Below are 18,306 nucleotides of genomic sequence, written 5' to 3'. Positions count from 1 at the left end.
CATCAATGAAATAACTGTCTAGAAAAAAATTGTAAAAAAAAAAAAAAAAGTGAACGTTACTTGAGGAAAACCATGCCCCAAGTTGTCCTAAGGCTCCGAAGTGCACAAGGGCACATGCACACACGCGGCCCTGAGTCAGGACTGGGCTACGTCGCTCCATACTGCTTCATTTCACTAACGAGTTTTAGTTGGCCACCTCTACAGAGACTTTCACATACATTTCTGTAGTCCCACCAAATAACTCATCGAATCCCTTATTAATCTGAATGTACAATTTAGGATCTCACTAAAGAAATGTTTATGGGAGACTGTACTTATTTAATACAAACAAAAACGTATGATTATTGGCAACGTAGCATTTATCAGTCATGCCCCACACATGCTTATACAGGGTCATACGTTGTATAACCAGACTCTTAAGAAGCTGAGAGCAGCTTTTACGTGAGCCTAGCCCCACAGATATTCATTTTCATCCTTCTGAAGAGACACCCAGACTCAGCGTCACACTGCTGACTATGCTTTAGGAAGGGGAGAATGAGGCTAACAGAGCATCCTGCTGATGCCACACTCAACAGTTAGAGGCACTGTGACATAACTCCTGTATTGAGTGTCCCACAAGCTGTTTGAGCAGCAGAGTCCTAGTGTATAGTGAAATCATTTCACACCCAGTCACAATCATTCCAAGCTAAATACATCTATGGCTATCCAGGGAAAAGCCATTTCATTCCAAAAGGAAGACCATCCAGTAACTGAAATATTCAGCCTTCAGTCCACATGTGTGAAACTAGGACAGGAGGCTTCAAACCGGAAGATCATTTTCTTGTCTGCACAGCTAATCTCACTGGTTTTCCTTTGAAAGGGAGCATCTAGGGCATGGTAAGTATTTGAACAGGAGCTATCGGAACTGGAACAGACATTATAAAAACTAATTAGTCTACAAGACACTCAGCAACAGTAAAAATCTAGGACGAGCAGGATCATCTGTAACATCAGGACACTTAATCTGGATGTTTATAAAAAAAAAAAAAAAAAAACAGGAAAAACTGAAGGACTAAAAACAAGTGTAAGGAAGGGCAATGCGAGCGAAAGTGTAGACATCTTTCAGACAGCTACTTCTATTCTGTCTGTGCCCAATGTAAAGATCTTTGTACAATTCCCAGTGTTCAGCTCAGGCCCTCTGCCAGGCAAGTCAAGAAAGGGAGCCTGGTGTGTTTGGAACAGCCTACTGTGCAGGCTGGCCTGACTATGATACCCCAAGCGAATGAGCAAGGAGCTACAGCACTCGGGAGGCCTCTAGTTTCCTTACCAGAACAGAGATAAACCACGGCATCCCACTCTGAAAAGTGGTGTGATCTAGTTAGAACTAACAGTGACTGGCATCATGTTCAAGGTTCAAAGCACATTACCATCACACTAGCAGATTAACCACCAGCAATTGTATGCAAATACCAATAAACTCCCCTCCCACTAAACAAAGCTACAGCAGCCCTGTTAGTGACCATCAAAGATGCTCAAAAATGGCAGCGGAGATTCACTGAAGAATGATAAAGACACAGCAAGCTCATTGTGTGACCTCAGAAATGAAAAACAGGAAGCCAGTGTGAAGGAACTCACAAGATCCGACTTGTCTTAACCAAGTCACAGCCAATGTTGTCTCCTAAGTATGTCCCTGAAATAGGATACACACGTGCTACTTTTCTTAATTATAAGATGTCAATAACATGGACACAGTTTAGCGCAGAAAATTTAATTGCACATTAAATTTGCATCAGCCATCAGACACTGATCATATGGGCCACTTCCACTGGTCAGCAGGAGGCTCTTCCACCAGCGGCTCCCACGGCTTCCACTGCAGCATTTTCCTTGCCAGACTTAGTTCATTTTCAGCCTATTAATAAAACAAAATTTGAAAATAACATCATTCAACTGATTATTCAAGATGTATTTCCAGAGTAATGCCTAGAAGCTAACTACTAGAACTCAGACTTTCATAGTCAGGGTTCCAAAGTCATGACATATTCTACCATTAAATACCTGACTTCTCAGCTCAGGGTCTGCAGGAATTAGAACCCACCACCTCTGAAGACATAAAGCCTGTCCTTCATGCCCATCAGCTGCTTCCCAATGTCAGCCCAGGCCTCACTCAGCCAGGGTGCAAGTCAGGAGCAGCACTAGGTGCTCAGGGTTCTTTACCTGAAGAATCACCTCTTCCACTTCACCACCCTGAAGCAAATCTTCTAATTTTTTAACATCTGGCTCCTACAATTTCAAGGAGAAAAGGAAAAAGTTAAATACAGGAGCATAATATCTGAATATTTTAATATCCTACATGTTAAAACAAAAAAAGCCATATATAAAATCTCCTACAACAAGTCATTTTTTCACTCACCATGGTCTTAATTTACCAAAATTTGATGGAAATCCATTTCACTTCTCTGCTATTCCATTACTTTTGTCTAAATATTAAGAACTACTAAATATTGACATACTTAGCAAAGGTAAGATATATGATGTACAATTTAGACTTACTAAAATAGATTTTTAAATATTTTATTTATTTAATCTATTTAATTAATTATTTAATTAATAATTGTATTTATTTAATTTTATGTAAATATTTTCTATACTTATAAAAGAATTAACAGTAAATGTTATCACATGACCAAAGAACTCTTCTGGGTATATACTAAATAATGAATAAATATATCATAGCAGCCACAAATTACAGCCCCAAGCTAGAAATAACCTAAATTACCACCAACAAAAGAACTGATCCCTTATAATACTATAAGAGGTCATAAGAGACAAAACATAACTATATGGACAACTCAGATGATTTTCTCAAATGTATGATAAGTACAAAAAAAAGACATGAGTATACCACGTATTTCATGAATTTTCATAGTATATGAAAATTATTCCATTCCTAAGAATTTAAAATAGGAGAAAAATTCAAAATAGTAGCTACTATTAGGAAGGTAATATCTTGGAGGAAGTGTTTTGATGTTGTGGAAATGTCACTTTTTTGTCTGGTATTAATTAGAATGTGTTAATTCTGAAAATCCATCAAGCCTTACACTTATAATTTCTGCATAACTTTAATGTATATTACTCTTTAAGAAAATTGCTAATATGGTACCTAGAATAACCAAGGAAATCCTTTTCTAATAGGCTGAACTTCTTGAAAGCCAGGAACTGTAATTTATGCATATGTGTAAATAAGACGGTCGCACTCAGGGTTTTTGTTCCATAAATGAAATGAAAAGTGCTAATAGCAGCTCTTCACCTCTGGTGGTGTGGGAGAGAAAGCCAGGCCCCTGCATGTGAGGCGATGTTCACCTGCTGAGCTACACCCAGGAGCACCTGGATTTCGGAGTGAACATATTCAAACCAATCAACAAGGTAAGGGGCATTCAAGAGAAAAAAATGAAGTGAGCACAAAAATGAAGCTGCAGGGATCCACAGAACCCCAGCAGCTCGAAGCTGCTGACGTGTCAGGCCCAAAGGAAATGACGGGATTAAGAAGACAAACAAAAGCTAGACCTTACAGACCAAGCCAAAATGAACCTGTGAGACTGTAGCTCCCATCACAACCCTACCTCCAAACCCACCAGTCAAAGTGAGCGTTCAAAAACCCAACTCAGGAAGAAGTGTAAGATGGAGCCTTTCAGAAACATGGCACAGAAAACCACCAGCTCATTCTTCAACAGGAAAAAGACATAAGAGTTGCATACGGAAAACGCACTCTACTGTGGCACTACAAGACACAAAGTACTGTGGGACTACACAATAAACGCTCAATTTGAAGGCAGCTGAAGGAACGCGGGGAAGGTTCCACAGGTTCCTCGTGAAAAGGAGATGGCACTACACTGTGACAGTGACTTTGAAAGGATACAAAGACATAAGACAGTAAGTGAACGGAAATGCTGAGGTAGATTTTCTTGTAAAATGGGAACCAACTAAACACCTCAGACGACGGAATTAGCTATAAAATGGAAAGCGGGAATGAGAACGGACAGGCTAACAAGGACAGGTCACTGAGCGGGAAAGCTGAGCAAGAGTCAAAGGTCGCGCAGCAGGTTCCTGTGAGAAAAGATCCGTTCCTTTTCCTTGCGTGAATCAAGCTACCGTTAAACTCCTTCAAAGACAGTTTGTAAGTTACTGTCAGACTGGGCAAGCTAAGAGTCAAAGTTAAAACCCAAACTGCTGTAGACCTAGGAGGGTGAGATCTCACTGACTGACCTAGTAATAATTCCTATGCTGTTGTCACTTGTGCCTGGATCAACAGCTTTGAATTCTTCAAGGTCTGTGAAATAACTACAGAGGTGAAAACTCAGGCACAGTTTGACAAGTTCTAAGCAAAATGTCATTGCTCTCACTGTCCTCCCACCAGGCACCGGATCTAGAGATGTAAAAGGCTCCATATGTCCGGCCACTACAACAAAATACACACAATGACTGGATTAAACATCAGAAATTTCAGCTGAGCCTGGTGATCCACATGTGTAATCTCACCAATTCTGGGTACTGAGACAGGAGAGTTACAAGTTCCAGGCATGCCTGAGCCATATACAAAGTAAGCTCGAGTCCATCCTTGGCAGTTAAGTGAAACCCTGTGTCAAAGTAGAAAGTAGAAGGAGGGGTTGGGATCCAGATGGTGTTCTTGCCTCACTTGTGTAAGGGCCTAGGTTCAATCCTGAGCATTACACACACACATACACACACACACACACACACACACACACACACACACACACACACAAAATTTTCTTATAGAGGGCAGAAGTCCAAATTCAAGGTGACAACACAACTGAATCTAGTGAGGGTGCTTTCCCCTGAAGTCACACACAGCTTGCACACTGCTATATGCTCCTGCTTCCTTTCCTTGCTAGATGCTCACGGGCACGGGGCGAGCACTGGCAGTCATTTTTCTCTTTCCTACTTTCTACATATGCTAATCCTTATGGAATTAGTGCCCAGCCTTATTCCCATTGGCTTATGTCTAAGTCAGGCAATACTATGTATTACAGCTTTGACACACAGCTTTCTGGGGACAAAGTATTCAGTTTCAGTGTTGACACTGTCACTGTAGCTTTGGGTAGGTCAGAGAATCAAACAAGGCCCTCTTCCTATACAACAAAGTGCTCGTGTGTCGCTGGTGTTGGTGGCTGAACCCAGCGATGACTTCCACCCCTGGGCCATAGATCTGGCTTTTGATTTTGAAAACAAAGCTTCACAAACTTACCCCGACTCGCTTTGAGCTTCCTCTGTAGTCCAAGGTGGATTTGTAATCCTCCTGCCTCAGCCTCCCTAGAAGCTGGGAACTACAGGCCTGCACCACCAGGCCCAGGACAAAGCACTTGTAAAAATAACTGTTTTGACAGTTTCCTGTAGCCTCAGCAGCACACGGTCCTCCTGCTGTGCTTCAGTTCTTCTGTGCTGCCATCAGAGATCAAAGTCACAACATGCAGGACCTGCAGTGTCGCCGTGGGGCATGGACCTGAGCTTACTCCTGTCCCTTCCCAGTGCTCCACACATAGTAACCAGTCAAAGCGCATGCTTGCTGAATGCAGAGGAGGGAAAAATACAAGAACAGCACTAAAGGAAATTGAGAGTTAAACGAAGCAACTGAAACACTCCGTAAAAGTACTGGATGTGCAAAGCCAACCGAAGCAGGCTGACTGAGGCACTCACCGCTTTGACCATGTCCAGCTTCTCACTGGTGATCTGCTCTGTGTACTTTCTGTAGGCGGCATGTTGAGGGAAGTGCTTCAGGAGGTCAAGAATCTTTGTGTACAGTATTGTGAGCCTCTGCAGAGACAAGGCGTACACAACTCAGTAACTGCAGACGCCACGCAAGATCACACACAACATTTTTTACTATCTCACAGGAAAAATTGAAAGAGGATTCACAGTTTTAAACTGTGCTTTACTAAAATTCATATGTATGTTCAATCTCACTCTTTATAACCTAAGGAACAGTGGTATACAGAGATGAAAATTCTTCCTGTATGAAAAATTGTGGTTTTGATCTTAAAGCAGACCATAATTAAGAGATTTTGGATAACATGGTATGCTATATATGTACATATGCATGCATGTTTCCATGTGTAAGCATGCAGGTGTGTATGGATGTGTGTGCCCTGTGTGTGTGGAAAACCCAGGTTGATGTTGGGAATCTACCTTCATCCTTCCACGTTATTCATTGAGGCATGGTCTCCTGATGGAACTCAGGGGCAGTAGGCAGGACTGACTAGACAAAGCTCACTCTGAAGATCCCACCTTTGCCTTCTGAACGCTGGAATTACAGGTAACTGCCATGCCCATGCAGCATTTTTTTATTACAATTTTTTTATTAATTCATTCATATTACATCTCAATTGTTATCCCATCCCTTGTATCCTCCTGTTCCTCCCTCCCTCCTGCTTTCCCCCTACTCCTCTCCCCTATGTCTGTGACTGAAGGGGACCTCCTCCCCCTGTATATGCTCATAGGGTATCAAGTCTCTTCTTGGTAGCCTGCTATTCTTCCTGAGTGCACCAGGCCTCCCCATCAAGGGGACGTGGTCAAATATGGGGCACCAGAGTTCATGTGAAAGTCAGTCCTCACTCTCCACTCAACTGTGGAGAATGTCCTATCCATTGGCCAGATCTGGGTAGGAGTTCAAAGTTTACTGCATGTATTGTCCTTTGCTGGTGCCATAGTTTGAGCAGGATCCCTGGGCCCAGGTCCACCCATCATAGTGTTCTTCTTGTAGGTTTCTAAGACCCTCTGGATCCTTCTATTTCCCCAAGCTCCTATATTTCTCTCACCTAGAGTCCCAATAGGCTGTCCTCCCCTCTGTCCCAGTTTCCTGTTAAGTGAAGGCTTTCATGGGACATGCCCCTTGGGCTAGTGTCCAGATATAAGTGAGTATATACCATTTGACTCTTTCTGCTTCTGGGTTAATTCACTCATTATGATCATTTCTAGTTCAATCCGTTTGTCCACAACTTTTGGAAATTCTTTGTTTTTAACAGCTGAGTAGTATTCCATAGTGTATATGTACCACAGTTTCTTTATTCATTCTTCTACTGAGGGACACTTAGGCTGTTTCCAGGTTCTGACTATTATGAATAAGGCCACTATGAACATGGTTAAGCATATGTCCTTGTTGTGTGGTGGAGCATCTTCTCGATATATTCCAAGGAGTGGAATAGCTGCGCCTTGAGGAAGCCCTATTCTCAGTTTTCTGAGATAGTGGCAGATAGATTTCCAAAGGCCCACACAGCATTTACATGGCTTCTAAGATCTGAATTTGGTAAGTTGAATTTTTTTTCAAAGAACTTTGAAAGAATGTGATCTGATTTAAACTCTTAATGTTGACGTCCTTTTAACTCTTAGCCTCTCAAATTTATGAATATAATACATTCATTTTTAATAAAATACTTTATTATTTCAATCTGATTCAAGTCTTGAGTTTTTTTTTAAAAGATTGGAGGAAGGGATCGAGAGATGGCTCAGTGCTTAAGAGCACTGGTTGCCCTTCTAGGGGACCTGGGTTCTATTCCCAGCATCCACATGGCAGCTTACAACATCTGTAGCCCTAGTCCTAGGGGATACGACACCCTCTTCACTGGGAGCAGGCATACAATGGTGTGTATACATACATGCAGGCAAAGCACTCATATACAAATATCAAATGAATTGAAAACAATTTTTTCATCTTTCAGGAGAAAAAAGAATGCAAATGTTACAGAAATCCAGATGAGAGTCAGAATGATCAGCCCAGGACAATGAAAAAAATGCTGTAAAAAGGTGTCTGTCTAACTTATTATCCAAACTGAGAAGAGACTGCTCATGGTTATGCCAGAACACAGACGTAACCAGAGCAGTCCTCGCACAGCAGACACGCCCAGCCCACCCCTGCGCAGTTCAGCAACCACAAGCAATTTCCACTTGTAAAGAACTTTTCTTTTTTCAGTAACAATGAATTTTTCAGTGCTGCCATGTAAAATACAATGTGTTCTTTGTATGTAAAGACAGATTGGACATGGATTCCACTCTTTCTATATATAAAAGACTATATGGTTAAAAAAAAATGAAGGAAAAGATGATAGACATCATAAAACACAAAACCTCTTATGGCAGGCCAGGGTAAGACAGAGCAGAGAGGGAGGTGCTGCTCACCAGCAGTAAGAGCCGACTACCTGCATTCACAGGCTCCACTGCCTAGCTGCCCACACAAGCTGCTTCTACCCAGAAGCCCTCGCTCTTCATCCATGAAATGCACACAATACTTTATAGAATGCTGGATCAGAGCAGCACCAAGCACACGTTGTCTCACTCGCAGAACTAGCATCCTATGAGGAAGAGTCACTCCAGCAGCAAACAGTTCATAAAAAGGATGCATCTGAGATGAGCCTGAGAGATAACAGGAGTTGGGAACCTGAAGACGCTGGAAGAAGCAGGTGACATATGAAGTGACATAGGACTAGATGACAAAAACACCAGAACATTAAGGGAAAAGTATATTGCTCCATAGCTGAGCTGTGCAGTAAGCAGCCGCTAGTCAACTACGGCTGCTGAGTGGTTGAAGTGCATATGGGATATGAGGTATGGCGCACACTACTGTGCAAAAGGCTGTAGACCAGTACTAATTTCCATACCGATTGCACACTACAATGATCGTCATGTCTGATGTTATACCCCAAGTCTAAGCACTTGGGTCTTTTTCTGGGGGGAACTAAAAGGCTTTTTTTTTTTTTAAGTGCAGTTAGGTCTATGTTTAAGGAAAACTAACCTGGTAGTCATGAGTTAAAGAAACAAAATCAGCAAGGTCAATAATAAAGCTGTTGCAATAATTTAAACAAGAACCAGGGCTTAAACTGCAGTAGTAACTGAAGGAAGATGAAAGAGGCCAAACTGGAATCTGTTACAGAGAGATTCAGCATAATGCATCACTAGAATAGCTGTGAAGGTAAAGTGCTCAATACCATAACAACATCCACACCTTGGCTGGGAGCAGAACGATTCATATGCCATCAAGAGAAATATAAACCATAGAGGAAGAATATTTAGAAACAGAAAGCTGTGAGTCCTGCTCTCCACAAGTCTAACGTACAAACTCATGAAGAACGCAAGAGACTCACTCACTACGACCCGACTACACACTGTGTACTAGTCAGATTCCAGCGGTGAACACACAATAAAGTTTCATCTCTGTGAAGCCTGGGTGGACAAGACTTGTCGGCAGAGTGTGGTCTACTAAGCACTCATCTGGAGAAGCCCTGAAAGGCCCTAAGATAAAACCACTGGAGGATTTAAAAAAAAAAAAAGAAAAGTAACACATTTAGACAAATCACCTGGGGGGGGGGGTGGGGGGTTGGGAGAGGTGGGGGTGAGGTGTACAAGGAAAAGCAGTTACTGAAGAAACGTACTTATCACAGGAGTGAGGACAGTGACAGAAAAAGAAAATAGCACTAGCAAAGGAGATGGTGCGGTAGGTACAAAATCTAGATATATTCTGAGTGCAGAATCCAGAAGATTCACTCAAGCAGCAAGTGAGGTGTGAGATACAGAAAGCAATCCAGTATCATTTCAAATGGGAAACCTTAGTTGGATATGTTAAATGTAGCTACCTGTGTGACATATAAGTGCAACTGTTCACTAAGAGCATATGTGTGTATATATGTGCATATATGTGACTGTAAAAGGAGATGTCAGTACTTGGTATGGAAATATAAAAATTAACTGTTTACAGTGTTTGAAACCATTAGGTTGTCTCCACTCCATGAGAGCAAACCTAAATTTAAAAACTAAGAACTGCGTCTTGACTACTACAACAAAGTAGAAAAGTGGGAAAATGAGGAACAACTGAGGAAGGCAGAGAATTAGGAGAAAAAACAATAAACAACAAAACCAAACCAAACCAGGAAACTGAGAAGCCCCGACACCCAGTAAACAAAGTAGTTAATGTCAAAAATATCCTGCTCTTGGGTCGCTGTACGGCGCAAAGGGTAAAGGTGCTTGCCACCGGCCTGATAACCCGAGTTATAGCCTCAGGACCGACATGGTAAAAGAAGAAATCCAATTTCAGAGAGTTGTTTTCTGACTGGCATACACACAAATAAATAAACGTGATGTCTTCAACGCCACTCTTGATACGGTTAAGGGAAATGTGTGCTGACTAGAACACTTAGCATCACAGGTAACAGCGGAAAAAGAACCGTTCTGGCCAGGTCTGACTAAAGTACATTCAAGGAGCAGCGAGACGCTGGAGACAATGGGTGTCGACAGTTCTTTCGAGTTACTTATGTATAAGGGAAGGAGAGAAATGGTTTAATTGCTAAAGAGAGAGGGCAGTTACGGGATTTTTGTTTAAGTTTGTTTGGCCTCCCCTCCCTGTCCCCACCCCGACCCCAGGGACACTGGAGAAGGCAACTGTTAGGGTGACGGGGTAAGCCGTACAGTCCAAGCCAGAGATGTTTACGGCTGGGAAAGGTGGAAAGCTAAAATGCTGGTATTTGGAGGGAGCTGAGAATAGTCCATACAAGGGAAGCCACGAGAATGCCAAGAAAAGGATCAAGAAAAATGTCTTAATAAAGAGGTCATGGCAAAGGCAGTAACAACGGAGGGTGTCATGCTGCCCTTGCTTTAACCTTGCAAGAAGAGCAAGGACGCTGGCAAAGACCCCAGAAGCCGTGCTTACCTCGTGTGGAGTGTCGCACACCGCCAATCCCACAAGGCCAGTAGTCTGTACAGAAACAAAACACGACCACGCCGTAAGCCCAAGCGAGAACGCACGCAGAAAAGGCCACCCCGCCACTCGCGGGGCCGCCCTGCCGGAGGGCCGCGGTCTCCAGCCCGCTGATTAGCCACGAGCCCGGCCGCCGCCCCCTCCCACAGCCGCAGAGCAGTCCCCCCACAGGTGAGGCAGACGCGGCTGCCCCCTGCCCACCCACAACCCATCCACAGCGGCCTCCATCCGCTCACCTTCTTCAGCAAGCCCGCCATGACAGCTACCGGAGCCTGCAGCGCGCGGCCGTCTGGGAACGTTTCCCAGTCCCGCTCAATCGAGCGCCGACGCGGCTGCCGCAGCGTCACCTAGGCAACGACTTGGCGCCAGCTAGAGATAACTCTCGCCCATCTGGAATGGAAGGATTTGCGCATGTGCAGCTCATGCTCCCGGGCTCTATGCTGGGCTTGGGCGCTACGGAGATTGACTGAACCCAGTGTTAGGGCTAAAGGTTAGGAAAACCGCCACTTTACGGGAAAACCTCCAATGTCGTCACTGCAGGGACTTTGATTTTGCTTAGCCTTTGATTGCTATTTTAACCCCACTTCCTCAGCTTGTTGAAATGAGGATGGAAGCAAGCCTGAGCGTCATTGAAAACAAAAACGCTTTCTACCTGTGTGAATACATACTCATAAACGCAAGCAATAAAGTGGAATTAACCATCTGATGCATTGGTTTGTTCCTGAGGACACTGATGAACGGAATGTTACGAAGTCATAGTCTTTGTTCCAATGGGAGTCTATGAGGTCACAGTCTCTGTTCTCTGTCCCTCCAGATCCTAAGAATGCCTGTCGTTGTTGAATGTGTTCTAGAGTGTGGAATCATGGCTTTATAAAAGATGCATGTGTTCTTTGTAACTTTGGATTCAGGTGTCTGCTAAAGGCAGTATTCAAGCGATATTTGCTAAAGACTACGAGGGTAGCTGATCCTGGCTATAAGGTACTACAAACCCGATCGCTTCCATGTGGTATAAAAATAAGTAGGTTTCTAAACCAAGCCTTTGTAGAGAGGCACACTGTGACTGAAGGCTTGCTAAAGGTATTCTAAGCTAGTGACAGTAGAATTCACTGTAAAGGGACACATCGCATGGCGCCTGTGATATCAGAGGGAGATCTAGGAATGGTTTAACAAACATTGTAAGGATAGAATGTTCAGGGCTCTCAGGTGGTAGAGGTGCGTGTTTGGCCCAGAGGAGTTAATGTTCCAAAGCTGGGAAAGATGGATGTTAGGAAATTTTGTACATGCTAGAGAGATATTAGAGTTGGGGGAGCTAGAGCCTAACTCTTACAGAGCCACATCTTACAGAATTTACACTTCAGGCCTGTCCAAAAAGAGTTGGAGCCTTCCGTCCTGGTTCTCGGTGATGGAGGCTTTTTTTGTGAGAGGTTCCGTCTTATCAAAATAGGTGGTCAAACCTTCTCCCTGGACCCCAAGGCTCTGACTCGACTGAGGGAAAACTAGGAAAACAACTGAAGGGGAGTGCCTTGGTTCCCTGGCAAAGGTGAGGTCATTCCTGAAAACCTGCCCAAGGGGACAGTTCTTCAGACTTTGACATCTCTCACTTATCTCTCATAGAGTGTAGCAAAGGCGATGATAATGCCAAACCTGGCAGTTTGCATCTCTTTCCAAAAGCTAGGAAGAAAGAAAGAAAGAAAGAAAGAAAGAAAGAAAGAAAGAAAGAAAGGAAAGAAAGAGAGGAAGGAAGAAAAAAGCCCTGTTTAAGTGAGTCATTAAAGTAGAATAAACTTAACAAACTCCCAGACATTTGGAGATTATCTATCTCTCTCTTATACCATTTGCCCAGGAACAGGCTTGTTTCCAAATATTTGCACTTTCCCCAGCATTTCTCAATGTTACTATGGACACTCCTAGAAAATATGAAGATGATAACATCTAATAATCTGACCCGGGTGAAATTAATTTAAATATTGAGTTTAAATATATTTTCTGTTGAAAATAGAGGGAGAAAACCCAATGGGGCACCAAATAAAGATTTGTGGCTACCTCATCCTGCTCTGGAAGGTGTCTCAGTCCACTTCTGCAAACCTCACTTAGAAGCAAGAAAGAACAGTATAAAAGACAGAGATATTTTTGATAAACAAGCATGGCCAATGTAAATAACAAGAATATATTAATAGATAATTACATGTGAATGTATTGATATCAAACGTATAAAGAAAACCATAAAATTAGGCATAAGGAATAAAGTGTAAATATGGCAGAAAGTAAAAATATTTTCCAAGTGTTAATACTTCGTATTTGACTAATTTCTCTCATCTGACATGAAATGGCAACTTAAGTGAAATAAACAAGACTAAATGGACACAGAATAACTAATACATAGAAGGGACTTTGCAAATGAGTTGAAGTGTGATCACACAATGCAAGGCTAAACTAATCACTTGCTAGGCTATTGTATAGATTGTTTATTCTGTGACAGAGACCAGGAGGTATGAGGACATTAGGGTTCTGACAGGAGTGAGGGAGCTGGGTCTCAGTCACCACCAAGCTTTGTGGTGGCTAGGCAGAGAAAAAACACCACGGCAATGAATGAGTAAAGTCATCCAGTGTGACCATTTTCAAAGGGAGTGAACAGTGGGCAGGCATGTTTGTGAGGCGGTGATGTTTATGTCGTGGCATGCAGCTGAGTAAGGAATTCTTGTCACACAGAACTAGCTAAAGGATGCTGCAGCCAGAGGGAGCAGTCACAGCGCAAGTGCTGAGGACAGAAAGTCCTGTTCCCTGGGCAGCTTCAAGGCCAAAGTCATTTGACCAATGCACCTTCCGGATAAATGCAAAACCGTCAGCTGTCACATTGTTCCAACTAACCCCACCCTCCCACCTTTCAGTTACATCTTTGGAAAATTTCTACCAGAAAAAAAAAAAAAAAGCAAACAATAACAAAAATGTCTTGTTTACAATGAGCACTGCTCAGGATATTTAAAGAGCAGTACAGTGGCGTAACAGAGGAATGAATTTAAAGTGTGATGCGTGCTTTAAGAATTGACACCCCTGTTAACAAGGACAGTGGCATGGACAACAACATCTGCCTTAATTACTGAGGGAAAGAAAACTTCAGAACCTCCCCAATTCTGCCTAAAATTATGAAGTCTTTTACAATGGTACAGGGTGAAATTTTCATATGATTCTGTATATTTTGAAAGCCTGGGTAAATATTTTAATCATATGCTTCCTGCCCCCAGCCCCACTCCTGTCCACCGGCCTTAAAATTTCATAGTCAGCATAGCTTTAAGGCCTGAGAACTTCCTTGTTTGCAGCATAAAATATTACACAACGCAGAATGTGTAACTCATAATGCAGAAAGAAATAGTCTTAGGAGTCTTTTTATTTAAACAACTTTCCCTTTTCTATGCTACAGTCTAATCCTGTAACGCAGAAATGGTGGAAACATCCCAAACTGCCTCTTCCTTTCCCGGTTAATTCATAAGACATACAGCTTTTTGACCAGCAGGTGGTGCTAAAGGTTAATAACAATCTTATATCACTTAAATGATGGAAGATTTTGCTATTTGTGTGTGTATTTGTTGTGGTATGCTCGTGCATGCCTGTGTGTGAGTTCTTTTACGTGTTCTGGCTGATTCATTTAAGATGAAATATAATCAGTACAGCATTAAAGAATCTGGCCCCAAATATCTCAGCATCGTGTTGATTGTAGGGGGAAAACATCTATCCTAAGTAGCAGGAACTCAGAGTCCACCTGCCATTCAAACAGTCATAGCTAGTAACTAAGTAAGTACAGCAGCCTTGCTCATGCAGCCTTGTGCGATGCTTAAGTGTGTTACGTCACACACATTTTTAATAGAGGATATGTGAGACTGACTTAAGGAGCTGGGGGAAATAAGAGAATAAAGGGGTCAGTGTGCTGTCAGCGCCTTGAGCGAGACTGGGCTGGAGAAAGGGGTATATGATTAAAATGAAATCCAGTTAAGCAAGAGATGTGACAGCAACGCTCCCAGCCATTCAACACCAATGAACTGGAGACAGAAATTTAAATGGGATTGCATCGTGTCTTAAGAGCATAGCAAATCTGTGATGGATGGGGGTAGGGGGGACTCTTAAGGAAACTTTGGGAGGAAAACCAAACAAAACTAAACTGGTTGCCTGGGAAGTTACAAGAAAAAAGATGCAGGCTGGAAGCACAGCCTGGTGAAAATGGCTTCAGGGAGTGATTTAGACAATTAGAAATACAAAGTAAAAAGAATTTGTTTCTGTTAAAGGAAAAGGCATTATGGTGGGATATGGTTAAATCTTTGCCTGCTCTTAGGTATAGGAGGTTTTTCCCTTTGTCACCCCATGTTATCCCTCCTGGTGGCTTTCATTCTGTCCGTTCATTGAAGGCAGCTGAGGCTACTGTTAAAGTCACTTTTATTCACCAGATGTATTTGTCACCTCCAAGCCTTACTGCCTTTGTTTGCTAACCTAGGCCTCTTCCTGGAGGCTTCTAGCCTCCATAAAATCTCTTCTAGGCCTAGAATGTTTTAGCTTCTGAGAAAGACTTACTGCTGAATAAGCTCACCCTTTCTAGTTCTTTCTGAACTTTGCCTGGCTAGTTCAACTCAGCTGTTCTGACTCAAACTCCTCTCCAAGCTGCCTGATTCAATCTGGCCTCTCTCAGTTTATCACTCTATTGCTCTGCTTGGCTTCAAACTAACTCTGGCAATCTGTTCTAATCTTCTGGCTCCTTCTCATTCTCTGGCCTGTTCTGTCTTCACCTGTGTCTAGCTTGCTCTCTCTTCAACCTCTCTCTGTAAAGCACTCTTGATAATAACTGCCTCTAAATTCCACTAACTACCAGGAACTCAACTCCTTCTCAACTCACTGACTCAACTGAACTACCTAGACAGAACTCACAGAGCTGCTTGCCTCTGTCTCCTGGGATTAAAGGTGTGTCTGCGTTCCAGTGGGATCACACAGACCTGGGTCTTTGGATGAGATCTCTTGCCAGAACAGCCATGTTCTAAATTAAAATCCCTCTCCAGGCTACTGTTACTACTGGACATATCATGAGGCCTCTGAGCTGGCCTCTTTTGAGTAGTCCTGTCCTCTCTATGGGCTCTCTAAGAGATGACCAGGTAAGGCTGACTGGAATAGAAAACTGCTTTCAGGTCTCCTCATGTACTCTAGCAAGTGTGCTTGCACACCTCTTCCCCTCCCCCAGCTTTGAAATTATTTTTTTTTAGCACGGTTACTTCTTACTAAGTTAGCAAAACACTGACATTGTTTGGGAGGGGGCAAGGAGAAGGGAAATTCAAACAACCATATTATTTTTATTGAATTTCACTCAATAACCACTTTTATAAATCTTTGATGATATGACAAATAAATAAAAGTTATACTTTGAAATTTCATAAAAAAAAAAAAAAAAAAAGAAACCAGTCTCTCTCTACTGATTATTACTTCAGCATTCATTCTTTTTACTTGTTCCTAGTTTTTCCCCCAAAATGTCCCTTGAGGTCACTTTGCTTTTTGTTTCTTTTACGTAAAATTGGCTAGCAGGTCCCCGCTGCTTTTGATTCATGGTCTAATACTTCTCCTTATTCTGTCCCAGTTTCTCAACACTTTAAACTGTTTCTAAGTAACTGACCAACCCAGACAACTTACAAAACATTGCTCTTCCAACGTGAACGAACACCTGCCCCAAAGGTCCTCTCGTAGTCTAGTTTCTGATGCTTAGCGGGGTTTTGAAGTCTAAGGTAAGACCTCAAGATGAATTTCTAAGTAATTCCCAGGTGATAATGTGGGGGAGAGGGTGGACTACACTCCAGAAACACCTTTACCTTGTTGCTGGCACCCTAGCACGGTCCTATCTAGTACACTCAGTAGCAGTCCAGCACCAGCGTGCCTACCTGCCCATGTCTGAGGACTTCCCACCCAGTGTCTTGTCCTACCGATTTTATTGACCCTGTCTCCCCCATGATCTTACAGTACTATATTTCTCCCCTCAATCTCTGTACTCCGTATAAAAGATTTTATGTCATGTAACATGTTTTTGAGAAATAAATTCACTATTCGCAGAGCAACGAACAGTTCCAAGAAGGTGGAAATGGTTCCTGTCTTATTTTCCTTGATGCATTCCTATTTCTTCATCTACTCTTCTCTTTCAATCTTAAATTCTTCATGGGGTTTATGTGACCCTGTTATTTCCCAAGTCCTTTGGCTTCTAAGATACCAAATAAAGAAAATAGGAAGAGAGAAAAAAAAAAATCCAATGTGCATGTGTTAATCTTTCTCTTAGTCAATGAGGCTCATTTGCATTTTATGTGATCAATATAGCAACACTCCGGTTATTTTAAAAATATCTTCTATACATTCAGTTTTTATTTGCAGTTCGTTAAGTGTTTAGGAAAGCTGACTTTCATTTTTTAATTTAGCATGTCGCTCTAGTATATCTCTCCCCTGATTTCCAGTTTTGTTATATAGCACCTGAGATATTTTATACAGTAGATCCTTCCTCTTGTCTCCTCAGCATCTCCTCTTCTATTACTTTTAATAAAAGCTCGTGTTTCTCAGCATTTGCCTTTGTGTAGATATGCTCGGACGTCCAGTATTTGCTGCATCACTCAGGCTCTCTGCTTTCATCCTCACCACTCCAGCGGACATACCCACTACCACATGACTTCTCTCTTGTCTCTAAAGTATATTAATAGACTCACTTCTGATGTCAGGGTGTAGGATAGCAGCATTGTACCTGGTAATCCCAAACCCTGTGTGTATTTAATGTTAGTCCTACAGTGGGATGCTTCCACTGGTCTCCGCTAATCCATTTCTCACGCTTATTTCTGTCTTTATGATATGACTCGAGTCAGTCTCTGGCAATTTTCTAAGGTGTTGTGGGATTCTTCCTATAACTGAGTGGAAAACAGACTCAACTGTGTCAAATTTGAGTATTTAGAAGTCATAGCTTTGGAGATCTGTTACATGGAGCCATGTTTCTTCTTATAAATGATTATATTTTTTTAAAAATCTGAACTAAGCTCTCTTGGATCGTGCTTCTCTCTCTCTCTCTCTCTCTCTCTCTCTCTCTCTCTCCTCTCCTCCCCTCTCTCCTCGCTCTCTCTCTCTCTCTCTCTCTCTCTCTCTCTCTCTCCCCCCCCTCTTCTCAAACTTTGCCTATTTCTGTCTTTCTCTCTGTCTCCCTGTGACACCCTTACTTCTTTCTCTCCCCATGCTTCTGCAATAAATCTCTCCATATCAGATCAAATAATTTTTTTGAACTCATGTGTTCTTGTTTCTTCAAGTTCCACTGGTATTGCTAGTTCGTGTCTCTGCACTAACAGCTGCTGTGATGCCCCCTGGCATGTGTAGCTCGTCTTCAGTTTACATTTAAATCTTCTTGTAGTTCAAGCATATTTCTTTGCTATATGTCTAAATTCTTGCTTGTTATTTTAACATCTTCTTTGTCTAGGGTCTCTAGCTATACCTTTTGAGGTCTTTCTCAAGTGTGTGTGTGTGTGTTTGTGTGTGTGTGTGTGTGTGTGTGTAATACACTGTGCTGTCTTTTTAAATGT

The 18,306-nt window shown here is 42.3% G+C and overlaps 1 protein-coding gene across 1 annotated transcript; it reads right to left on the bottom strand.

Moving 5' to 3' along the window:
* Positions 1 to 1,731: 1,731 nt before the first annotated feature.
* Ndufa5 (NADH:ubiquinone oxidoreductase subunit A5) lies at positions 1,732 to 11,089 on the bottom strand. The gene is made up of 5 exons (XM_051151858.1): positions 10,975 to 11,089; positions 10,691 to 10,735; positions 5,695 to 5,811; positions 2,194 to 2,259; positions 1,732 to 1,888 (listed from the first exon to the last, which is right to left on the bottom strand). Exons 1-5 carry the CDS (start codon positions 10,993 to 10,995, stop codon positions 1,787 to 1,789), a joined length of 351 nt encoding a protein of 116 aa, XP_051007815.1. The 5' UTR covers positions 10,996 to 11,089; the 3' UTR covers positions 1,732 to 1,786.
* Positions 11,090 to 18,306: the final 7,217 nt, after the last annotated feature.

This window comes from Acomys russatus, chromosome 10 (genome assembly GCF_903995435.1).
Source record: "Acomys russatus chromosome 10, mAcoRus1.1, whole genome shotgun sequence".
NCBI lineage: Eukaryota > Metazoa > Chordata > Mammalia > Rodentia > Muridae > Acomys > Acomys russatus.
Note: the sequence above shows the minus strand (reverse complement) of the source record. Positions and strands in the feature narration are given on the sequence as shown.

Coding starts and splice junctions, on each gene's coding strand:
- Ndufa5 (XM_051151858.1), bottom strand. CDS start 10,995: ATGGCGGGCTTGCTGAAGAAG. Junction 5,812..10,690: donor TGTGCGACACTCCACACGAG/GTAAGCACGGCT, acceptor TTGTCTCTGCAG/AGGCTCACAATACTGTACAC. Junction 1,889..2,193: donor TGGAAGAGGTGATTCTTCAG/GTAAAGAACCCT, acceptor TTTTATTAATAG/GCTGAAAATGAACTAAGTCT.